The following is a 25375-nucleotide window of genomic DNA, read 5'->3' as shown; positions in this document are numbered from 1 at the left end:
CTATTGTTTGCTGTAGGAAGAAAACCTCACATGCCGCTGTGAGGTTTTACCTGTTTTAGTCCTCAGTTTTACGGAACCCTGATCAAAATGGAACACAGATCAACCATTCCGAGGCACTGCAGTTGGGGGTAGGTGGACAGGTTGGGTTTAATTGGCAAAATTGAAATTGATTCTCCCTTGGAAAATGGACTTCGGGTTAACTGTTAGTGGTGGACTGGAAAATCATCTTGGGAGGCAACTCCTAACCACTGTTGTTATTTTGGTGGATTTCTTTTCTCAGATCGCCCCACTCCCCTTCCCTCTGTCAATCTGGGTCTAGTCACAGATGTTTTACTGCGGCATCTCACGCCCAAATGCCTTTAAAGTATAATTTGTTTTCATTATAATGTTAGGGGGTTAAGGGATTGGTTCTGGGAATAGCTTAATAGAGAGAAAACTTGTGGCCAAATTAATTGAAAGTTTCTTCTTATGAGGGACCGGTTGCCAAACATATGGAATATTGCCACAGAATGAGACATCAGAAAAATACGTTGTGGAGATTTAGCAATGATTAAATGTGAAAAATGGAGTGGAAATAGATGTGTACGGCATTTCCATAGACTGTCATGGATTTGTTTAATGTGATTTTTCTGTTTTATTTGCAATTACTGAGAATATTCAATATCCTACTGAAGGTTACTAATTCTGTGTCAGTATATAATCTAGAAGATAATTCTATACCTGCAAATATATGTTTACATTTGTTATTTTATTGACTATGGGACTCCTCCTATTAAAATGTTATTCAGATTCAGCCTTAAAATGGTAACATCAAAATTGTCTCCAGGATACTTTTGAATTTGATCTTTTATTGAAGAGGTTACTATTTTTTGAGCTAAGCAGAAGAACAAAGGAGATTTTCATAGGGTTGTCAAACCACCAAATGAAACAAATAGGACCCGCGGTGGGAAGGCTTCTGGAGGAGAAATGGAGGGAAAATAGAACGTTAGGCGTGATCATTTCTGATATGAAAAGGATTTTCTGACTTCTTCCTAGTTGTAAGTCATTTGTCAAGACAAATTAGAAAACAAACTAGAAATTAGATAAGATGTAGACTGAAGTATTTTCAAAGTACGTAAGTGAATAGAATTATATTAGAGAATATAATTTACCTTAAATGTGATACCAGTGTTTTTGTTTGTTCGTTTTACTTTTCCCAATATTTTTGTGGCTGGCCCAGATTACTACTATATTTAATGCTGCCATCACCATCACAAAGTTCAATAAACCTTTTATCCTTAAGTTTAAAAGAATTAATATTGGAATTTTATGCTTCAGCTGTGTTGTTTATGAGATTATTCTTACTAGGTTATTGAGATCCCTTAAGAGAAAGTTAATGAAAACATTTTGGAAAATTATGTTATGGGCTCTTCAAGATACATTGGTTTAGAATAAGGGAACATATAAATAAGGAAACCCTAAACTGTTCAATAAAAATGGAGTGTCTTTAATAGGGAAAGAGCAAATAAAGAGCCAGGAGGGGGAAAAAAACCAGACACATCTAGTTATGATTTGTCATATAAACTGCATCCTTGGTCTCAGTCCTCTGTTCCTTCAGCCACAGTTAGCAGGTGATTTAAAAGGGGAGTTGTGACCAGAAAACAGGATTTTATTGTCAATGGTGATGGCAGTGACTTTGATTTGGAAAGTTTTATTTTTAAAATATGTATCGAATAACAGAACTTTTAATTAAAATAATTTAACTGTACCTCTGTTATAATTCTTAGATTTGGATATTCCAGAACTTAGGTATGAGTTTAGGCAGGCCTGGTGTCATACTTATGTCCTGTGGCTTTATGTTGACACACTTTAGAATTAGTCATTCCCAGACGAAATCAAGGAGCCCCCACTGAGATTATTTTCCCAACCCGCCTTTTCAAAACCATCTTCCTTCTTACTCAGAGAACCTTAGGTAACAGAGCAGCATTGTCTGCCGTTAATTTTTCTCCCCCTTCTATGTGGGGTAGGACTAGAGAATTCCAAGAAAAACATTTGCATAATATTTCAATTATATGTGTGTTTCCTTAAAGCCCCATTTGGCTTTTTTTGTAGTCAGTAAAAAAAACTTAACAAATAAATAAAATTGTGTAGTTTTGGAAACATACATTGGCCAAATGTTATTTAAGACAGAGTGCAAAAAAACTACTTACCAGCGAAAGGATTTGGGATGAAACCCACCAGACAGAGGTGGCTTTGGTGAACACAGTTGGAAACCTTGGTCTTCAGTCAGCCCCAGAATCTATCCCAGAGAAAAAGAGGGTTCCAGCCCTAGTTTGGCCCCCAACTGTGTACCCTAAGGGAAACCCTTTTAAATGTAGATTAGAGGTTCACTTTTCTCAGGATCTCTAGGAGGAGTAAATGAGCTTGCAGATTTGCAAGTACTTGACAAAGTTCAAAGTGTTGGTAAACTTAAAGAGGAAGATCATGGTTCCGTTTTGCAGAGGGAGTCACCCTCTGCGGGCTGGAGTGCTCCTGGGTGTCTTAAGGGGATGGCCAAGCCGATAGGGAGCTTTGTGGGGTCTGCAAACGGGGGACCCTGGAAGCATCTCCCCTGGACCAGCTCCCTATCCATAAAGAAGCAAGGAAAACCTTTTCCTGGGCACTAGGCTGTCAAGCCAAATTGTCTGTGAAACAAAAAGAAGAACTCTTATTTGTCCAAAAGGCAGTGAAAAAAGCAATGTCTTGCAGGATTCCAAAGCGGCCCATCAAAGTCCAAATTTTACAAAATATTAATCTGTTCTGAACACTATTCCGACCAGTACAGAATACCTGTCTTTAAAATATTACAGTATTCACTTGCATTATGAGTCTAATGGAAATATCTGGAATTCTAAACCACTTTCCCAGAAAGGTACACTTTGTTAAATACATTTTTGAAGTCATCGTCAAGTATGTTCGTTCTAGTTTTAGTCTCTTTAGTGGAAAAAAATGTTTTTCCTCACGTTGTTCATCTTCTGTGACCAGAGACAGAAAGCACACTTTTTCAAAGAATTAAAATCGATCAGACAAACACAAACCATTTCTGAAATGTTTCATGGTGGCCCCTGGTTCCTTGAGAGCAGTTTCTTGGAAATGAAGAAACATTGAGTGGGGAATAAAAATGTACAGTACTTATTCTATATCACCAGAGGGCTGAGGGCAATTTGATCTACCACAGACCACATCAGACCTTTGATCTCTTCCACTTCCCAGCTTTCTGAAACTTCACTAACGGAGGAATTTGGGGATTTAAAACAGAGTCCATTGTTTGATGGGCCACTCTGAAAAACAAGCCCCTTGTACCTCCACTAGGGCACTCAGGTGATCTGAGCGCTGGGCATCACGTTGTGTATTTTATAAGCTTCCTTGATGAAGAAATAGGTTATGGCTACAGGCAAAGGGTTTTTAGTTATTTCATATCAAATAAGAAATAGTCACTTCACCATTGGGCATTTAGATGTCTCTAAGAAAAATACTAGAAGCCTCAAATGTTAATATGAACTCAGCCCTTTCTTACCTGAATACATTACAGCAAAAGTGAAGTGAGGTCAGGTAGTTGGTGGTCCTAACCGCCCCACTCTCACCATTCACATGTGGGGAGGGGCCAAGGTCTGGCAAATTTGCCCTCATTCTATGGAAGAGAGAATCTGACAGATTTCTTTATTCCAAAAAGACCGAATCCTGTAATGTTGCATTATGTGCTGTTCATACTCTGGGATTAGAAAGGGTTGTACATTTTCCAGATGCTTTAGAACTAGGGGTGTGGAGGAGAGTTTTGAGTGTTTTGGAGGGGGCGGTGGGGGAAATTATATTGGGAAATAAAGAAGCATGAAATAATTTTGATACACTTTAAATATATAAATCCATCTTGCTGTTGGCTGGTCAGGAAAAGGGAGAAGGGAGCTGGCCATTGAGCTTGGACAAATGTATCATGGGGCTGAGGGTCTTATACTCATTAACTGATATGATCACACAACACCACAACCCCAGAGACTGGTGTTATTATCTCCATTTTACAGATAAGAAAATTGAGGCTCAAAGAGGGTAAGCAATTTGTCCAAAATCACATACATGGTAGAATCAGAATCTCAGAATCTGGCCTGGGATTTATTGTAAACGATTTGGCAGACCTAAAAATTTGAAGATCTAAACTCTTAACAGAACTGAAAACTTTCAAATTCCCTCAATAGTTTTCCCAAAAGGTCTTTGAGCAAAATTTTCTAGTTCCCCCTAGTTTTCTATTTCACTCACTGCCCACTCTCCCCACCGCTCCAGAGTTGGACAGCTCCCTCATTTCGGAGATGGCTTCCTTTCCATAGACACAGCTTGACTTCAGAAGAATTGGCTTTTTCCTGGAATCACAATGCCTTAGCCCTTGTATCAGGATATGTGTGTGCATGTGTTTGTGTGCATGTGTGAGCGTGTGTTAGTATCTGTGGTATATGTGTGTGTACATATGAGTATGTGTGTGTGCTAAATATGCATGTCTCAGTATATGTGAATATGTGCAGGTGCGTTTGTGTCTAAGTGAATGTGGTATGTGTGGGTGCCTTTGTCTATGTATGTGTATGTCTCAGTGTATCTCTATTTGTGATTATGTTTTCCTCTGTGTGTCTGAGTGTATATGTGATTATGTCTGTGTTGTGTCTTTGTGTATGTTGTAAGTACGTGTGAATGTGTGTACATCTGACTTGTGTATGTGTCTGTGTGAGTGTGTGTGATGGTGTCTGCTTGGATAGCTGTGTACACACAGCTGTTCTCCCTGTGGGCTTAGGTCTGTGCCTTGGGCCGTGTCTCTCCTGGGTGCTGGTGGATGGCCCTGCAGATGGGAGTGTATTGTACTGTGTGGTCCAGCATCTCCACAGATTCCTTGTCTTTTCAAGGGATGTTGCTGTCTTTTCATGCCTGGGTTTACCCTCTGCAGAGCCCCAGCAGACAGCATCACCACAGAACACTTTCCTGCAGATAAGATAAAAACTTTCATTTTAAATGAAATGACTCCTTGGATCAGGAACTGAGTTTATAGATCAAATGCTGTCTTAGTGAGTGCAAGGATCTGCTTAAACTCCAGTTTTTAAAGTAAAATTTCGTGATATCAAATACTGCATGAATAAGTTGAGTTTACTAGGGATTTGGAAATTTTGGTTATGACTTTATTTCTCTTAGGAAACCTATATAACTTCTGTCCTGTTCAGACTCTAAATTATTTTTTAAAAATCATAATTTATTGTAGGTTAAAAAAAAAGATTTGTTTTGTTGCTCTTTAAAATTTTCTAGCTTGTTCATATTTCACACATTTATTTCATCTAAATAATTGCATGGAGCACCGTCTCCTAAAGTGTGGGGTTGAGTTCACAGGTCCCCACCCCCTCACAGGCAGGGATGAATCTGAACTTGACAGACGCCATCAACAAGCTGGCACTTTGCAGCTGGGTGGAGGCGATCAGCCGGACAGGGGTTCCCACTCCCAGCCCTCCTTGGGCATTAGGTGTCTGTCCCCTACAACACATGCATACTCTGTCCAAAGGATGGAAATCTGTCCCTCAGACATTTCCGTTTGCCTAATTGTTGGGCAGCACCAGAGGCCAGTGGCTCATCTACTCCTGTCACTGCACACAGAGCAGCTTTGAGCCACCTCCATTTACCCTCCATAAAGTGACAGGGTAGAACCAGCCAGGTGGGGTGATGTCTCAGACCCTCCAGCTCTGGGGTTGGGTGAGCCCATCTTGCACACAGGCCCAGTTGAAATCCTGGTTCCCCCGTTGTGGGACCTTGGACACTTTGCTTGATCTCTCCCAGGCTCAGTTTCCTCATCTGTAAATTGGGGATAATAACACCTCCCTCACCAAGTTGTGCAGATTGAGGAAACATACATTTAGGACCTGGCACAGTTTTTAACAGGCTCTTGTTGCCTGGTTTTACTATTACTATGGGTATATTGTGGGTCTCTTAAACCATTTCTACATTATCTCTTTTAAAGAATGCTCTCTCTCTCAAAATCTACAGTGGAATACAGTGGGAAAGGTTTTGTTTTCTTTTAACTTAAAAAGCACCCTTAGTATGTCCCTTACATTTTTGCCAGACTCAAGGACCCCCCAGTTGGGTCCCAAGGCCTCTCTCTGAGAACCCCTAGTTTGGGCAGCCCAGCCTGTCCCTGCCGGACACATCCCCAGCAAGCTGGAGGTCGAAAGAAATGGCTGTCTACTGCTTTTAGTGTTGTTCCTAAATATGATGTTGCCTCAGCTTCCAAGCCTCTAAAACTCCCCTGCCCGCCCTTCCCGCATACATTAGCCTTAATGTATTCTCTCTTGAATACTCATCATATTAAAGCTCCCGGTAGATACCTTGCTCGAAATAAATTTTACGGGCATGCATCCTCGCCCTCATCCCCATGCATTTGTGGCCAGGAGGAGAAATATAACCGCTTTCCTCGGAGGCCAAACAACAATTAGGTGGGAATTGGCGGCCCTCTGGCCCGGGGGGAGGGCGGGGTGCAGGGAAGGAGCGGGCTCACGCCCCGAGGGTCGTCCCCAGACCCCAACCCCCAACCGTCGGGCTCTCCAGGGGTTAATTTGCCCCCGCTGGCCGGCTGCCTGGCTCCTGGGACAAAGACATCCCTAGCGGGTCGTGTCCCCGGGGCCTATGGTCCACGGCGACACACAGGTCGGGCCGGGCACTCTCGGCTCCGGGGGCAAAGGTTCCTGCAGCTCGGCACCCGCCCGTCGGCACACCTCTTCCCTGAGCCAGAGGGCTTCTCGTTAGGGCTTCCTTTCCCTCCTTTTCGAAAAAGATGCCCGAGCAATCTTCCTCCACACCTCCTTCCTCAAGCCCCTGGCTCCGCAGCTGCCACAGCTCCGAACGCGAATTCCTGCAGGGGAGACCCACACCCTTTCCCGCTTAATGGCCAGGTTTACCTGTGTTGTCTCCACCGCTTGCCCAGGCTGGACTTGTCATACCACAGCAGCTCCAGGTTATCCTCCCCTCATTCCCTAGAGTCTCACCTCTTCTTTCCCAACCTCCAGCTGGTAAGGGCCCTGCTCTTGGAACCCTCCCTGGCTGCTCCAGGGATGCCAGTCCCTGATGGTCCCTGATGGTCCCCGGAGAGGCAGGCGTGTGGTTGAACGGGCACCTGCCTGGAGGTGCCAAGCACGCCTCCCCCCCAACCACGGCATAGTTGCTGTGTGATGTGGGCCCTCTCTGAACCTCCGTGGGGGGATCTTGACATCTTTGCGGAGATTCTCGGTGGGAGTTCAATGAGGTCAAGCCCAGGATCGTGGGCCCCTAACTTTCCTTACTCTCAGTCCAGCGGCACCACCTCGAGCACCTGGTTACTGCAGTTATCTTATCTCCTAATAATAGCAAACCTTTACTAAGCACCTACTGTATACCAAGTCCCATCCTACGTATATGGATTCATTTACCTTGACAACAATTCTACCAGGTACTATTGTTATCATCACCCCACTTTTACAGGTGAGAAAACTGAGGCAGAGAGAGGCAAAGTAATTTGTTCAATCTTAGAAAGCGGAGCCAGGACACAAAATTAGGCAGTCTGGTTTCAGAATCCGTGGTCTTCATCTGTGTCCTACCTAGCCCTTCTTATTTGATGGGAATTCGTGTAGCTGTCATGTGTTTAGCACTTTTCTGGGACTCCTTGGTAAGTACTTATTGGTTGAACAATTTCTTTGCCAAGGAGGAAATGTTTTGAGATAAAAAGAAAGTCCCATCTGAACTGGGACAGGTACCAAGTGTCCAGGGCTACACGTATCTGGTAGTTTTCATGGGGCATTTTGGTCTGAGAATCAGGCCAAAGGGCAAGGAATCTAGTGAGTATGACTTTCGGGCAAATGGTGGTGGCTGCCAAGACCATGAAGGAAACAAGCTGTGCTGGGGTTTAATTGGGTCCAAGATAGACAATTGTGTGTACAGGGCTAATGATGACAGTTAACGAATGTCCCAACAGTGTGTCTGTAAGTTTTAGATGCAGATGACTTAATACTTGAGAAGGCTTTCTCTCTACATAGGTTTAGATGTGCTTAAAATTTCCCCCTAATGCTTTGAGACTAATTCCCTATTTCAACACTTTAAAATTATATCACAACCAACAAACTTGTTATGAATCAAGAAACACTAGATTCACGAAATCTCACGAGAGATTTGGTTTTAGTACTTTTGTTGACATTTTGGGGTGTGCAGGAAAAACTAGTGAAGAACTGTTTCAAGTGAGCTTCTTAGAGAGGATTTGATCAGTAATTTATTTGGTGAAAAATATCTGTGGAGTTACTCTTGTGTGCCAGACATTGTGCTAGGCACAGATGATACAAAACTGAGAAAGAAATGCTGTTCCTGTTCCTTGAGGATCTCACCTTCTGATGGGAAAGATAGTGTGTAAAAAAAACAATTAGCAAAAATGCTATTTATAATAGAGGTGAGAAACCCCAGGGTTACCAGTCTTATGACATGCTATATCATGAGGCTACCATAGGAGGCCAAATGCTCGCACTTTTATGTTTTTGTTCTTAACATTTGCTTCCTTCCCTTTTTTGAGGAAAAGGACCAGGGAAAATGGCTAGAGATCCTAGCACTATTTGTTCATCCAGCTGTGAAAGCCTGACCATTTTGAAACTAATTCAGTGACTCAAAATACTATCAACCCCCTGAGCAATCCCTTGGTAGAGATGGGATGGCAGAGAAACAGACCTTGGATAGGAAGTCACCCAGCACAGGAACAGGGTGCGGTAGTGGTTCATGTTCAGTTGCAGACAACAGAATCCATTTTCACTATTTAAGTGGAGAGTGATCAGTTACCAGATATGTAGTAGATGACTTTTAACTCAGTGGAGCCAGTTCTGGACCAAGCTGCTGGGAATAACTCCCAGCCCCCAGAATGTTGTTGCTTCTACCATGATTGCTCAGGACATTAAAGCCAGAGAACCCTGTAGCCTCTGCCGTGATCCACACCGGCCTAGTGGGAGCCTGCCTCTTGGCAGGCTCCATTCAACTCGGTTCTGAATTCAAGTCTCTTCTAAGTTCACCTGACTGGCAGACTCTAAATCACTTTCGGAACCCAAGCTGCAAGGGAATCTGGAAAAGCAGTTTCTAGTTTTCCTGTCTGCAGTACATGAAGGCATGTTAGTTGAGTATGTTGATTGAGTTAATCGATGGTATCTTTTGCATTTCATTAAAATGCTGAGATTCTCTCTCAGGAGACTCTCTCAAAATACTGAGATTCTCCAATGGACAATGGATTAATCTCCAAAATATATAAACAGCTCATGTAGCTCAATATTAAAAAAACAAACAACCCAATCCAAAAATGAGCAGAAGACCTAAATAGACATTTCTCCAAAGAAGACATACAGATGGACAAGAGGCACATGAAAAGCTGCTCAACATCACTAATCATTAGAGAAATGCAAATCAAAACTACAGTGAGGTATCACCTCACACCAGTTAGAATGGGCATCATCAGAAAATCTACAATCAACAAATGCTGGAGAGGGTGTGGAGGAAAGGGAACCCTCTCGCACTGTTGGTGGGAATGTAAATTGATACAGCCACTATGGAGAACAGTATGGAGGTTCCTTAAAGAACTAAAAATAGAACTACCATATGACCCAGCAATCCCACTACTGGGCATACACACTGAGAAAACCATAATTCAAAAAGACACATGCACCCCAATGTTCATTGCAGCACTGTTTACAATAGCCAGGTCATGGAAGCAACCTAAATGCCCATCAACAGACGAATGGATAAAGAAGATGTGGCATATATACACAATGGAATATTACTCAGCCATAAAAAGGAACGAAATTGGGTCATTTGTAGAGACGTAGATGGATCTAGAGACTGTAATACAGAGTGAAGTAAGTCAGAAAGAGAAAAACAAATATCGTATATTAACGCATATATGTGGAACCTAGAGAAATGGTACAGAGGAACCAGTTTGCAGGGCAGAAATTGAGACACAGATGTAGAGAACAAACGTATGGACACCAAGGGGGGTGGTGTGATGAACTGGGCGATTGGGATTGACATGTATACACTGATGTGTATAAAATTGATGACTAATAACCTGCTGTATAAAAAAATAAATAAAATTAAATTTAAAAAAATACTGAGATTCTCTCTCCAGGAATACCTTCAGGTATGGACTTTGGTCACTACCCACCCCCAACATATCATTTGCTTTTTATGCCAGATGACCTCTCAGTCCATGCTCAGGCAGGGCTTACTTTAGAGGCTGAGGTTTTTAGCACAGATTCTACCCAGTAGTGAAAATGTCATAGAAATAAAGGTGAATGTTATTGGGTCTTCCTGGCCATTGGCTGTGGAATTGCAGCTGGCAAAAGTGGAGTTAGCTGATGCTGCTAACCTTGTGGTGCTCTTAGAAACAGGCAACCCCTTTGGGTCAAAGCCACCCAAAGCCAGGCCAGCAAAGCATGGATTGGATTTCAGTCCCAACCTACTCCTTTGACCAGGCACCTTTGTGCAGTGTACAACCTGTACAACTGTATGTGGCAGACCTGAGGGTTTGGCTTATGTCCTTTCCCAAAACAAACAGAATGAGAAGGCATCCAAACAGCACCTGGTTAGTGGTGCCGTACAGAAATCTTACATTGCCTCTCTCTCCTCTCTCCACAGAGATCCCCCAGTGTGCTGGCTGCAACCAGCATATCCTGGACAAGTTCATCCTGAAGGTCCTGGACAGACACTGGCACAGCTCCTGCCTCAAGTGTGCAGACTGCCAGATGCAGCTAGCTGACAGGTGCTTCTCCAGGGCCGGAAGCGTCTACTGCAAGGAGGACTTCTTCAAGTAAGTCAGAGCTGGGGGCTGCACCTTGCTCTCCTTGCCCTGATCTAACTGCCTCTAGAGGCTGTTCCTCATTGAGGGCCCCCTTTTGATCACCGGCCCCATCACCCCCTGAGGCCCAGAATCTCGGCCTCACTTGAGCTCTGCAAGGACCATGGGTGGGGAGCCAGCAGGAGGCAAGAGCCAGACGTCTCCAGGGTGGCTGACAAGGGATCCCTGCAAATCCTAGAACGAGTTGCTCTTTCTGTCTTGGTGAGTTGGTGCCTCAGGGCACTTGGCTGTATCATTCCTGCGGCTTTCAGAGTGGTACTTTGAATTTTGTGCCCCAAATCTAGAGGCATCTCTATGGTTGCTCCTAGGGTCTCAGAGAAGTGTTGCTCCTGGTAGGGGTTGAGCCAGGCTCAGACAGTGTCATCAACTTCAATGGAAATATGACAAAGAGACAGTTTTGTGTGACGGTTTAGAGCCCAGACCCTGCCTGGGTTTGAACTCACTTATTAGCAGTGTGCTCTTGGGCAAGTCATTTAACTTCTCTGTGTCTCAGTTTGCTCATCTGTAAAATGGGGCTGATAATAATAGGGTTGTTAGTTTTGAATGAGTCAACGTGTAAATTCCTTAGGATACTTGCCTGATACATGCGTATTAACTCTTAAGACTGTCCTTGATTTTTCATCCCGGGGTTGGGTCCATCAGAAACAAATCATGTTGGAACTTTAGGTCAAAGTGAGGGGATCTCCTAGAATTTATTTTCCATGGCGTTTAGTCTGAGACTTCTCTCCAAGAATTTATTACCTGAGGCACTTAGGCTGATGCCTCAAATGACGTGGGCCAGCTGGTAACAGCAAAGCCAAGAGCAGGAGGTGGGGGGTGTCTGCCAGCGACACAGAGCCCAGTGTGGGTGGCCCATGGGGTGCGTGGAGCGTGGTGGGACTGCCGGGAGGCTCGCCAGCACCGGGACACACTGGGCACAAATGAACAAGCCCCAGAGAGATGGTGTGCATCCTTCAGAGGATGTGTTTTCTGGAGACAGGGAGGAGAAATAGGGAGAAGTGCCAGTCCTGATACAGAACATGATTTCTCACAAATCCTCCCCAAGATTTAACTGCGGGGAATAAGTGATTTGAATCTCTGAGGATTCACAAATTTGGTTTCTCCAATATGAGTCAAAAAGCACTTTAAAGATGATCTTGGTAACCACAGGGGCTGCGTCCATGGCTTGTGTTCAGAAGGTAGCACTCATTGTCACCATCACACTTTGGTCAAATAAGCACTGCTCTCTCCTTAGGAGTGTGTGTGTGTGTGTGTGGGGGGCACATGTCTGTGTGTGTGTGTGCATGTCTGAGCTCCCTGAGGGTGGGGCAGTAGCTAGCACAGGCATACCCAATGAATCCTTGATGGTTCCAGTTGAGGGATGGGCCTCTGCTTCTTCCTCTAAGTCAATTTTGTGGACTGTTCCCCTTTCTCCCAATCTTCCTTTTGCTCTCCCCACCTCTGACCCTTGCCCTGTTGCCTTTATTTTGGCATTTACGTGGTTCCGTCCCCTCTACCCACATCCTTTCTCAGCAACACGTTTGCCTCTGCCTTCCTCCCTCATGGATGCCGTGGCCAAGCACCGTGGCAGCTCTTATGGGCCCCTGGATGGGACAGAGTGTCATCGTGCGTGGGGGGAGGAGGGCAGGAAGAAGTAGGTGGGTGGGCCTGGCCATCGGGGTTTGCTGAGCTGTCCCTGCTTCCGGGGCCAGCGCATCACCCTCCTATTTGGAAATCCTCAGCTCCAGGATAGGTGCTGAGATGTCCCTGGGTCAGAATTCTGGCTGGGGTTCAGGCAAGACCTGTCAGGACCACAGACCTAGGGCTCTGTCATCAGAGAAGCTCCTTTGAGCCCCGGCCTTGCCCTAGGGCCCTATCTGATGTTTGGTCCTCGACTGGCTGCCTCCGGGTGGGGGAAAGGGAGGTGGCGGCAGCTGAAGTGTAGATTTGGGTTTGGGAGAAGTAATGGTAAGGACAGAGGATCGCTCTAGACCCGGGAGGAGCCCAGGGTATGGGCTAAGGAGGGATTAGCACAGGCCTGTGAGCCGTTAGCCCAAGACCAGAAATACAAGTGACAATTACTCACCCAGGCCGTTGCCCTGGGCCCCTGTCTCCATGGCCTTGCTTATCAGTAATGTCCCTACTCATCTCCCCACCCCTTGCTGCCCACACACCTCCCCACCAGACCAGCGTCTCCCCCCCCCCCACAGCTCAGCTCCTGACACCCCGACCCCAGCTCCTTCGGCAGGGCCCCCTCTGCCTACAGAATATCCCAGAAGCACTGTGCTGTCAGAGCCTTCCACCCTGTGCCCAGCCTCCCATCCAGCTCACTGCTTTCCTTGGGTGCCCGATGTCCCCAGCAAGATGCCCCATTTCCCAGCGATTTCATCGTCCAGGGATGAGGTCCACCCTCTCAGGGTCTCCCCATCCTTCCATGACGGTGAGTCCAGCCCCTCAGTGGCCTGGCCACCTTGCCCCTTGTCTCTCCCGATGACTCAGCGCAAGTTGCTTGCTTTGCTCATTCCTCACGCACCTGTTTGATCTTCCCCGTTGGCTTGAGGAAAGGCTTATGAGTCACTCATTTTTCTGTCTTCCCCACGCACCTGGCCCCGAGCCTTGCCCACAGGCCATCACTGGGTTTGACGCAACAGAGAGTAGATTACATAGTGAATTCACAACGCACTGTGGGGACCAGTTTCTTCCGTACCTGGCTTGGCGTCCTGCGAGTCACAGAGGCCCAGGATGCCTCCGTTATTTAGCCCCAGTTCTCCTTCCACAGGACTACTCTGCTTCCTAAAGTAGCCCACTCTCAGGACTGGATCCTCTTGTAAAGCAGGGGAGCTGGCCGCATATTCAGTGCTGAAACCAGGTCATTACCTCTGTGATGGGGCTGCTGGGTGGAGAGAAATTTAAAACTGAAGTGATTCTCCCCACTGCCAATGGAGGGGCAATCAGACACGAAGATCGGGCACCTCCGAAGCCCTATTGGGAGGCCACATGGATTTACAGGCAGTCAGGCCTCACCCAGCTTTTGGAGACCATGGCTGTTTGGTACAGGAAGGCACATCTACAGTACGGTTTGGTCACTGCAAGTCACAGTCCTTGGTGAGGACAGAGAGGGAGAATTGTCTACGGTCAGAGCGGCCTCGCCTCCCATCCACAGGGGTCTTGGGACCTGCTGCCCACTTGGGGCTCAGGCTGTGATTTGGTCACAGAATGCGTGGGTCTGCTCCTCATTACAGCTCATTAAAGGTCACCAGGCACCTGCTTTCAGATGGCACATGTGCAGAGGGACACTGGGAGCAGAGAGAACAAGAGGCGGGGCAGGAGGGGAGGGCAGTCCCAGGCAGCCCCGGTCCCTCCCTCGTCTCACACCAGGCTGCAGGTGTCACCACCAACAGCCTCGAGAGAGGGCCAGCAGGTGCCGTGCACTTGGATTTGCCTGTCACTTGTGCCCGTGGCACTTGGAAGATGCCTGGTCAGAGGTATCATCTCTATGCTCCTTGAAGTAAAAGAGAAAAAGAAAAAAGAAAAAGCAGTGTCCTTTTATGATATCTGCCCCAAAGCCCGGCTCGGAGGCAGAGGGCAGGATTCATTGACCTCACCGATCAACACTGTGGTTCTAAGTTCCAGGATCAATATTTTAAATCTCTTTGCCTATAACAAGGGGCAGGGCCACTGCTTTGCACAATTCCAGGGGCATCTTTTATTCTGTGTGAAGCTTTGTGACTCAAGACTGTAATGTGAGGAGTGCCCCGCTGGAGGTGTGTAATACCCCAAAAGTGGGGGAGGGGGACAGAGAGGAAAGCTGGAGGCTGGCTCCCACTAGCTTCCAGCCTGTGAGACATGGTCGTACTGGTGACTGGCAGCAGAGGGCGATGTTGGTGTGTGCACAGGCAGAAAGAAGTACTGTCGGAAGGTTGCACTCTGTGGTTGTTATGTTGTTTGAAGGGCGGGGGCTGTTAAACTCTGTCTTGCTCAGTAACATTGGCTGATTTTTGCTGTTGTTTGTTGTTTTGACTCTTGGGTCCTCGGATCCCCTTCTCCAAAGGAAATAACATTCTGGGGCCTGAGAGCAGAGGCTTAGTTGACTCATACAGCGTGCTTCTAAGATTATTACAATTTGAATCGCAAGCCAGGGGGCCAACAACTCCTTGGGTTGCATTTGCTGAGCAGGTCTTTTCTGGACTGTGCACCCAGCATGTGGAGGATCCCTGGCTCCTTGCAAAAGGACTAGAGCCTGGGGAGAGCAGGGGTCTGGGATTTGGGCTTCCGGGTCCCCCTTTTCATCACTGATTTGGTCCTGGGATGAGCCTGGCAGCTCCCTTACTCTGAGGCGTGGTGAAAACAGGTTTTCTGCTCCAGGAACTGGTTCAAGTGCTGGGGTCCTTAGGCAAGTTCCTTAACATCTCTGAGCTCCAGGGTCCTCTGCAGGAAAAATGGGAACGCTAACGGTGGCTGCTTTAGAAGAGCTGGTACACAGTAGCATTTCGCAAAGGGGAGTTATTTTATCAGTGGAGTGGTCTGGTGAACCCAAACGGAGCTTGACCGAATTCCTGTCCTGTGTTTTACAAGCTGTTTGTCAGCAAACAAGTGACTAGGCCTTCCTGAAAACCTCATTCCCTTATCTGTTAAGAGGTGACATTCTAACCCACAGAGTTGCTGTGAAATGCAACTCTGTGGGTTAGAATGTCACCTCTTAACAGGTAAGGGAATGAGGTTTTGGAACGTGCGGGCTCAGCGGCCATGGCTCACGGGTCCAGCCGCTCCGCGGCATGTGGGATCTTCCCAGACCGGGGCACGAACCCGCGTCCCCTGCATCGGCAGGCGGACTCTCAACCACTGCGCCATCAATGGAAGAAGACAGTGTGTAAACTGTGTCTAGCACTGCTGGGTGCTTCATGCTAGGTGCTGTATATCTGGGTTTCTGGCCCTGTTCACCTGACCTGCGGCCATGGAGGGCCAGCTGGCAGAGTTGTCCCTCGGGCTGGGCCTGAGCTGACCTCTCCTGCCCGCTGCTCCCTCCAGCTTTGAGACCTTCCCACTTAGATGACATTTAAAGGCCTAGAACTCCTCAGATGGAGGCGGGGGTAGCCTGGCAGGTGGAGAGGGTACATGGCAGTGGGCCGGTGACAAAGATGCCATGACAATTTACATGAAGACTTGAGAAACAAACCCGTGATTATTATAATATGAAAACAAACAGCTATAGAATCAAAGAAAGGGCAAGAGTCCGTGTATGTTTTTAAGGCAAAGCACAGCCTTTAAGAACATCCCAGGCTTGAGGGGAGCTTCAAGCCACGCCCTGGCCGCCAGGTGTGTGTGCTGGCATCTGCCTGCCAGAGGGAGCCGTGGGGAAGAGTCGGAGGCGTTCTGGGGTGACTGCCACTCCGGGGGCTCCTATCTAAAGCTTCATGCTTCTCTGGGGGTGTCTCCCTGTCCCTGAGGCCCTCACCTGCCTGACACTGCGGGGACCCAGCGGGATGGAGGGGTGCTGCGCCGTTGTCACTGGGGAGCTGTGTCTGCTCCCCCAGCCGGTCAGTCTCCAGGCGGCTGTCAGCTAAGGGCAGGTAAGCGGCGTCCCTGGGAGCCCGGGAGCTGCTGATTTATCCCCGCAGTTCAGAACAGCCTGTTTCAGCTCTGGCTCGCTCTGAGTTTGGCCCAGCTGCAGGGTAGTTTTGCTGGCTCTGGCCAGGTCTTTGTTAGTGACCTTGGGCCAGTCACTCCGCTGACCAGGGCCTCTATTCCTCAGCTGGGCAGACGCCCACAGGATATCGGGCAATATGGGCCTGATGGGCTGATAAGGGCCCAGGAACCTCTCTCCGAGGTGGACGTTGAAGAGGGACCAGGCGCTGGGTTTGAATCCAGGCTCAGTGTGAATTTGGGGCATTAGACCTCTCTGAGCCTCACTCTCCCATCTCGAAAAAGGGATGGGAATAAAAATGTCTACTTTTCACAAGTTACTATGAGGACTGAGTCAAATGAAGTGTTCGGTAGCCATCATTATTGGCAGCTATTCCTATTAAGGCCGTGATGGCATATCTATGTAGGGAGGAGAAAAATAGAGAAAAGGAGGGTCCTGGGGCAGAGGCTACAAAAGGCCTTGGGCCAGACAGGGGTCCTGGGGAGGGAGGTGGGGCCTGTCCAGTGGCAATGGCAGGTCAGGTGATTGGAACAACTGTCCACCTCTTGGTGTGCGGAGCTGCTGTGAGTCTTCCCCACAGGAGACCATCCCTCCCTGTGTGGTCCAGAGCTCTGTGGCAGTGACCGCAGCCCTCAGCCTTCGCTTCCCACAGCTGGGTTCCCAACTCTGGCGGGAGGTCCCGCCTGTGCTTGTGTGGCCGCCTCTAGCTAGCTTGTACTCTGTTGCCCCAGGAAGAGGCCACTTCAGTTCTGGGGCTGGTTGTGGTCCAATCTGGGGCCAGGTTCTTGCTGAGCCACTTGTTATTTTTGATAACCACACACCTGTTAGGACACACACACACACACACACACACACACACACACACACACACACACACACACACACACACACTCTAGCAAAATGTGCTTGAAGAACTCACAAGGGGAGGGTCTCTTTGACGTGTGACTTTCCATAATTTCCGAATAGTTTATAGTCTAATTCCCTCACTAAGCAAATTAAACCTCTTAAGGTAACGATCAGATGGTCCAGATAGTAGCTGTGCACGTGGACATTTGTAAGATTCAAGCACTGGTGGGACCAGGCCCATAGTCATTTGCAAAGGCCTGTAATCAAGGCAGAAGCAATTACTTAGCTGAGCAGTTCCCCCTGGGACCTGAGGCGGTATATCAGGCGGTGATGAGTCCACGGATTATCTGTCTGCCTGCCCCGGAGGCCTCCCCGTTCAGCGGTGCCTGCCCCCCCTCCCAGAGCCCAGGCTCTCAGTGAAGGCCTCCTGACATCTCTGGAACCTGCATACTGGAGACCTTTCTGCCTTGGGAGAATCTGTTTGGAACCGAATAGTTGCAAATCAGCCTGGGAGTCAGATGGCATCTGGGCTGTGGGAACACGGTCCCCAGGCAAAGAGGGATGGGGTGACATGGGAATGGGAGATGGGGGCAGCTTAAAACACACCAGCTGGCAGCAGCAAGTCCCGTTCTCTTAATCACTGGGGCTCAACCTCCTCCCTCCTTTACTTCCCACCCCCAGCCATTCAGGTACCGAGACACGGGGTCCCACCTCCAAAGGGCCTCTCTTTCCATTCCCACTGCCTCTCTCCTCTCTCCGTCCCCTGTCACCACACCTCTGCACCGCTGGAAGCTTTTCTAATCGGCTGTCCTTCCCCTCTCGATCCCCTCTCTGCCAGTCTATGCCTTCCTGCTGCAGCCCATCTTTGGCCACGTTGCCCCCATGGCTCCTGAATCTCCCGAGCCCAGTGCTCAGGAACCCGTGGCCTGGCTCCACCACGTTTCCTGCTGTTTCTCTGGCCGAGGTCACACGAAGGTCCAGGGAGAGCCAGTCTCTGACTTGCCAATCTGGCTCCTGGGGTCCGTCGGTGCCCCTGGAAGCGCTGCTTTCGGAGAAGCCACAGACCAGCCTTGGACCCTGCGGCGGGCATCATGGGTCCATGCAGCGGGCTGGCCGGGGGTATGGTGGGAGGGGGTGGGATGGGGCCTCTGTCCCCGAACGTCCATCCTGCTGCCTGTCCCCGTGTCTGCCGCACCACTGCTGAGAGTGAGTCCTTAGGTCTTGAAGGGCTCAAGAGTCAACAAGCAAGCTGCAGACGCTGCGAGAGGGCCAAGAGCGTCCACTACGCAGGGTTTCTCAAAGAGTGGTCCATGCCACAGCTGTACTGGGGTCGTCCATGTGGGGCTTGTTAAAAGTGTGGGTTCTGGGCCCAGAATCAGGAGTCTGGGGTGGCTTTTCTGCTTCTAAGCAAACATCCCAGGTGGTACTTCTGCACAGGGTAATTTGGTGACAGCTGGGCTAACACCTTGGCAGAGAAGAATTAGTCTGGAGTAAGGAGAGCCGATTAGGTGCCTAGAGGAGAAGAGTGGGAAGGAGGGACGATGTTCTTGGGCCAGCTGGCAGCCTGTCCCATCTGTGAAACGGGAATAATAATAGCTACCGATAAGGGCTGTTGTGCGCTTTCAATGAAATAGCTCACGTGAAATCCCCTGGTGCCTACTGACTGCCTAATGCATGTTCACAAAAATTAGGAGAGATGGGCTGCACTCTCGTAGAAGAGGGTCAGATCCTACACGTCCCATTGCCTCTTGGGAAGCAAATCTCCCCCCAGCAGGGAAAGCGGGGAAGGATGGCTGGGGGAAGGGAGAGTTGTGCTGTAGACCTTTTTCTGCCACTATCTGGGCTGTGTGATCTTGGGCAAGCACCTGACCCTCTCTGGGCTTCCCCAGTTTGCTTCTGTGTTAAATGAGGAGGTTGGACTACGTCACTGGTTCTACAGCTTTTCCCGTTGTATTCATCTCAAAGTAATATTGAATGCTTGCTGAAAAGAAAAACATTATATTAAAAACAAAAAGCAGAGCCTGAGGGGGCAGTTCTGGTGGGCCTGGGAGCTTTATGTGTGAGTATGTGTATGGGGGAGCTGTGTCCGTATTCTCTAAGGCTCTAACATTCTCCGGTGTCAGGCCTTCTCCAAATATGGCCCCCGTTTATGTCTGGAGAAGGCTGACCGTTCTGGGGCAGAGCTCTGTGTGCCGTGACATGGCTGTGGTGGTGATATATGTTGGAAATATTGGTACATACAGTAACAGTAAATAACAGCGACTTACCTGTCAAGTGTGGTGATAGATAAAAGAAATACATGGAGGGAAGTGTCAACTGGAAAAAAAATATACGGCCGGCAGTAAATCACCACCAAGCAATTAAAGCATAAAATTAAGTTGTGTGGTATTTTCTTTCCTCGGGACAGTGCACCGCACTGTGGCAGCTCCCACACATGGGAGGCTGGCGTGGGCTCGGGCTGGCTTCCACTGACTGCTCTCAACGGCCCAGAGAAAGGAAGAACATTGGGTTCAAATCCCAGCTCCACGGTCTATGGCTGTGAGGCCCCTGGCACGTTTCTTACCCTTTCTGAACTTGTTTCCTCATCTACAAATGGGGGAATTGTGCATTAATGCATACCATAGGAGTGGGTCATTCACTACGCATGACCAAATAGTCACTGAACACATATCCCAGGCCAGGCACTGCTCCAGGCGCTGGGTCCACTGGTGAACCAAATAGATCCAGCCCCGCTGTCACGGGGCTCGCCTTCTAGAGAGGGGAAAAGACAATACGATAAACAAACGAAATGCACAGTACATCCATGGGAGATGAGTGCTTTAGAGAAGGGAAAGGAAGTGCTGGGGTGGGGTGCAGGAGAGGTGGTTAAGGACTGCCCCCTGAGAAGGATACATCTGAGGGGAGACCTGTAGAAAATGCAGGAGTGAGCCACGTAGATATCTGGGGAAAGAGCTCCGAGCCTAGGAAGCAGGCCGGATGGTGCAGGATTGTAGAGGCCAGTTAGGGGACTTTGGCTTTTACTCTGAGTGAGAGGGGAGCCCCCGGAAGGTTTTGAGCAGGGGAGTGAGATGGTCTGACTCAGGGTCACTGTGTGGAGGATAGATGGTGGGGCAAGGGCTGTAGCCAGGGGATGCTTTAGGGGAGCTGTGGGCAAGGGGAGAGGGTGGCCTCAGCTGGGGAGGCAGTGGTGGAGACGGCGAGGGGTGGTCCAGTTCTTGGCATAACTTTGAGTGGTGCCAATGCGATTTGCTGACAGATCAGATGCGGGTGTCCGAGGCTGTCGGCCTGAGCAACTGGAGGAATGAAATCACCCTTCTCTGAGACGGGGAAGGTCACTGGAGGAACAGACACATTTGCAATAGATGTTTGTTTGAGCAAACATCTGGTTGCCCATGAAATTAGGGTTAAGATTGGCTTTTCAATTCCTGCAAAATGTGCTGTTGGGATTTTGATAGGAATTGCATTAAATCTGTAAATCCCTTTGAATAGTATTGCCATATTAACAATATGAAGTTTTTAAAGCCATGAACATAGAATATCTTTCCATTTGTCTTGGTCTTTTAAAATTTCTTTCAGAAATATTTTGTGGTTTTTTTTTTTTTTTGAATTTTATTTATTTATTATTTTTTCTTCGGTACGCGGCCTCTCACTGTTGTGGCCTCTCCCGTTGCGGAGCACAGGCTCCAGACACACAGGCTCAGTGGCCATGGCTCACAGGCCCAGCCGCTCCGCAGCACGTGGGATCTTCCCGGACTGGGGCATGAACCCGTGTCTCCTGCATCGGCAGGCAGACTCTCATCCACTGCGCCACCAGGGAAGCCCTATTTTGTGGTTTTTAGTGTGCATGTCTTGCACCTGTTTGGTTAAATTTATCCTAAAATATTTGATTCTTTTTGATGCTATTGCAAATGTTCCTGTTCCTGAGGAACAGATGCTGGGATCTGCATCTGGATCAGGAGTTTGGTCTTGGGCATCCAAATCGAGATACTGAGGACGTCATGGGATGTACCCGTCTGGAGTTGGGCGGGGAGGTCTGGGCTTGGGGTGTAGGGGGGGACAGAGAAGAGGTGTGGGAGGTGGAGGAGGGGCTGTCCGAGGAAGGAGCAGACCCAGGAGAGTCAGGTCCTGAGGCCAAGTGAGCGCAGCGTTCTAAGGAAGAGGGATGGCCGATGTGGTAGAAGGTCAGGGAAGATTAGACCTGACTACTGGACTCAGCGATGCCGGGGCCACGCTGACCTGGTCAAGTGCAGTTGGGGTTGATTTGTCGGTGGCACCTTGACTGGAGCGTGTATTATTCAGGGTTTTCCACAGAAATGCAACCAACAGGGTGTGTGTGGGGTGTGTGTGTGGGGGGTATGTGTAAAGAGATTTAATTTAAGGATTGGCTCACATGATTTTGGAGGCTGAGAAGCCCCAAGATCTGCAGTCAGCAGGCTGGAGACCGAGGAGAGTTGATGGTGTAAGTCCCAATCCAAAAGATGGCAGGCTCAAGACCCAGGAAGGGCCAGCATTTCAGTTCGAGTCTAAAGGCAGGAAAAGACCGATGTCCCAGCTCCCGGCAGTCAGGCAAGGGGAGTTCACTCTCACTCTTGGGAGGGCCAGCCTTTCTGTTCTCTTCAGATCTTCACCTGATTGGATGAGGCCCATCGCATTGAGGAGGGCAATCTGCTTTACTCCGTCACTGATTCAGATGTTAATCTGTCCAAAACCGCTTCCAGACACACCCAGGAAAATGTCTGAGCAAACATCTGGTTGCCCATGAAATTAACCATCGGAGTGGATTCAAGAGAAGACTGAGAGCAGGGGCATTAGAGACCCTGCCTAGAGACCCGTCTTCTGAGGGATTTTGCTCCAAGGGGAGTAGAGAAAGGGCTGGTAGATGCAAGGAGGTGTAGGGTCAAGAGAGGTTTTATTTTTTTAAGTGGTGGAACTGTTGATAATAGCATGCTGTCCGCTGCTGGGTAGATGTGGTAGAGAGGGGAAGTTAATGATGTGGGTGGCAAGGAGGCCAGTTGCTGGGTGAATGATCTTATTAGGCAGGAAGGAGCGGACTCTGTGCCCAGGCGGGCGGTCGGCCTTGACCAGGAGCACAGCCGAGTCAGCTGCAGGAAGCCGAGAGACCTGGGCAAGCTGCGGCGGGGCGGGGGTGGGGTGTGTGTGGACGGGACAGTGGGAGTGCCTGGCAGGCCTTTGCTTAGAGCTCCGTTTTTCTCCTGGAAATAGGAGGCCGGGCCGCCAGCTGAGACGGAAGATGAGGGGCCTGAGAGAGAGAAGGTATGGGAAGGTGGGGGGGCTAATGCACTAGGGAAGCGCCCTGTGCTTTCCCGGCCCCTCTTGAGGTCCAGAGCCTGAGTTTAAGGGGAGGCCGGTCAGGGAGGTGGTAGGTTTCCCTCGGCGCTGTCAGACGCCCGGTGCTGCATGGAGGAAGCAGAGGACTGAGAGCGGGGCCCGGGTTCGGGGTGTGGGCGCGAGAGGGATTCCTAAGGTGGACCACGGAGTCTTTGCTGGTTAAGGGAGGGGATGTGAGGCCACGAGGGGAGGGAGGGGCAGTGAGAGGGGCTGGGTTGCAGGGCTGTGGGCGTCAGGCTGCTGCGGGGACTGAGCTGGAAGGACAGGACGGTGCAAAGGTTGGAAGTTATTCCTGGAGGCACCACAGTTCCTGGTGACACGGTCCGGGGCGGACCATGGGCATGAGTGGCTGAGGAACGGGGGAGGCCATGCCTTTCAGGAGAAGAGGTCAAGGAAATGAGAGGGCAGGGGCAGGAGGGACTCTGGGGACACTGATGCCACTGAGAATTATGGCAGCAGGGACGGTGAGAGCGACAGTGAGCCAGGAGGGAAACTCGCCCCGGGGTGGGGCGTGGGCCTGGGTGACAATGACTGCCCCGGGGAGGTAGCGGTGTAGCCTGAGGGCCAGTTGCAAGGATCAAGTGAGGTTACGTACCACGCGGGCACATGGCAGGTGCTTGGTAAACGGGAGCTGCTCTTTAATCGTGTTGGTGACCAGAATATGATACCTGGCCTGATGGTAGGTCAGAACTTAAAATCAGGAATGTGCTGGAACATCTGCGGTGTAGGACTTACATGCACCTGTTTCTAGAAGATGTGGTGCCTGCCAGGCCTGCCTGTCGCCCTTCCTGCAGCATCCAGACACCCTGAAGTGGACAGCGGGCCAGGCAGGCCTGTCGAGAGCAGCTGGCGTGGACAGATGAATGGGCAGAGGGAACTCAGGCTGAGCACGGGAGCAGAAGGGGGAGGCCAAGGACACAGGCCTGGCCCTGTTCCCAGGGTCGGGGACAGCCCCTGAATGTCAGCCATGACGTCTGGTGCATTTCCAGAAGCCCAGGCCCCTCACGCCTGAGCTACAGGTGCAGGAAGGTGTGGATAGGACCAGTTGGTGTGTTGAGGTGAACGCTGCGGGGGAAGGCTCTTGGGGCAGCCCCGCATCGCAGGCCTGGGAGCTGCATGCTCGGCGGCTCAGAGCAGCTGGGGATGCTTGAGGGGCACAGGGCCCCTGGAATCCACTTCCAGTCCAGAGTAGAGACACCACGGCTGGCTGCTCCGTGATGTTTGCTGCCTTTGATGCCCACCGTGCGCCAGCTGTGCTGTCAGAAGCACCGAGTTCAAATCCTGGTCTTTTTACTCTTTGCCTGTGTGAGCTGAGGCCAGCACCTCCCCCATCTGAGCCTCAGTTTCTCATTTGTCAGAAGGCATCATAATCCCCGCCTTCCAGGTTGGGCACTCAGGAGACATCTGTGGAATGAGTGCAATGATGAGAGCAAAGTGGGGTGGAAAGTTTATGTTTTCGTAAACTTCGGGCCTCATTTCACCGGGGGGTTCAGTTCCCTTCTTAGGAGAGCCTTTGCCGGGAGCTGCAGTTATTATGGTGAGTGCTAACCCTTCCCCTCCTGCTTCGGACACGTGCTTGAAGGAGCAGTTCGTGCACGCGTTCCTCCCTGTGTGCATTCATTCACTCCTTCGGTGGGTCTCTGTGGCTTGCCTGCTGCTCGCGGGGCAGAGATAAGAGCATTGCCAGTGACGTTGCTCTGAGAAGGAAGTAACGTTAGCCATTAGCAAGTCCTCTCTTGTGTTTTCTTTGTCTTTTGGATCAGCTCCAGCTGCTTTCCCTGGGGAGACCGGCCGTCCCTGAAGGCCTAGCGGGCAGGGCTGACCAGAGAGAGATTGTCCTTCTGGTGAGCAAGGCCAGTGCAGTTTGCACCCGAGTGGGCAGGGCCCTGCACACGGTAGGGGCTCAGTGATAGGACGAAGGGAATGCTGACTAGAAAATTCCTCGGAAGCCTCTTCCTTGGCCAGTGTCCTGCTCGGCCCCCGCCCCCAGCATCCTGCAGATTTGGTCAGGTTGGTTAGACTATTGGTTCTGTGTAGCAGCCAGGTTCACAGTTTTACCTGGTTTTGGACCCGGGAGTTTTAGCCGCGGTCATCTCATTATTGCTCGCCACAGAACAAGTTGTGTAGCCTCTCCAGGCCGTGGCTGCCTCACCTGTGACTCTGGCTGGTCTGAGATCTGGACACTCAGGACAGTGTCGTCACCACATCCGCAGCCCCACAGGACGGCGCCTTATTCTGGGCCCGCTGGCTCTGATCAGAAGTTGGGGTGGGGAGCCCCTCAGGACTGGGCCATGCTGGGAGAGCCCTGTGGGCCCAGGGGGTGCACGCAGTCCCCTCGATGAGGGTCCCGCTGGCCGTGCTCCAGGGGAGAGGGGTAATAAGGGGCAACTTCCACTTACCATCGGTATAAATCCCACAATCAGGAAAATTGCTTCAATTGCTAAAAAAGACCGGTGGGAAAGTCCATTTATTTTTCATTTTTCTTGTGCACTTGCCACCCTCACGCATGAATCACTGTCGGTATGTAGATTAAATTTATACCCTCGTTATCTTTCATGTCTCTGGGGCTCTGGTGTCAACTAGGTTTCTGGTTACGGAAAGCCACAGCCTGCATTTTAGTGGGGAGAGGATGTGGCCCTGCCTGTGGGCGGGGCCTCTGCAGGGTCCCCACT

The 25375-nt window shown here is 49.6% G+C and overlaps 1 protein-coding gene across 1 annotated transcript in view; it reads left to right on the top strand.

The window, feature by feature from the left end:
• Positions 1–25375, top strand: part of LHX4 (LIM homeobox 4) — a 43107-nt gene that overhangs the window by 7210 nt on the left and 10522 nt on the right. The window contains exon 2 of the mRNA XM_024758819.1: positions 10666–10837. Within this exon, the coding sequence (XP_024614587.1) occupies positions 10666–10837 (172 nt within the window). The remainder of the gene's footprint in view (positions 1–10665; positions 10838–25375) is intronic.

The sequence above is a fragment of the Neophocaena asiaeorientalis genome, unplaced genomic scaffold (assembly GCF_003031525.2).
Source record: "Neophocaena asiaeorientalis asiaeorientalis breed wild unplaced genomic scaffold, Neophocaena_asiaeorientalis_V1.1 scaffold182, whole genome shotgun sequence".
Taxonomy (NCBI): Eukaryota; Metazoa; Chordata; class Mammalia; order Artiodactyla; family Phocoenidae; genus Neophocaena; species Neophocaena asiaeorientalis.
The sequence above is the reverse complement of the archived record's forward strand: the minus strand, read 5'-3'. Positions and strand labels throughout refer to the sequence as shown.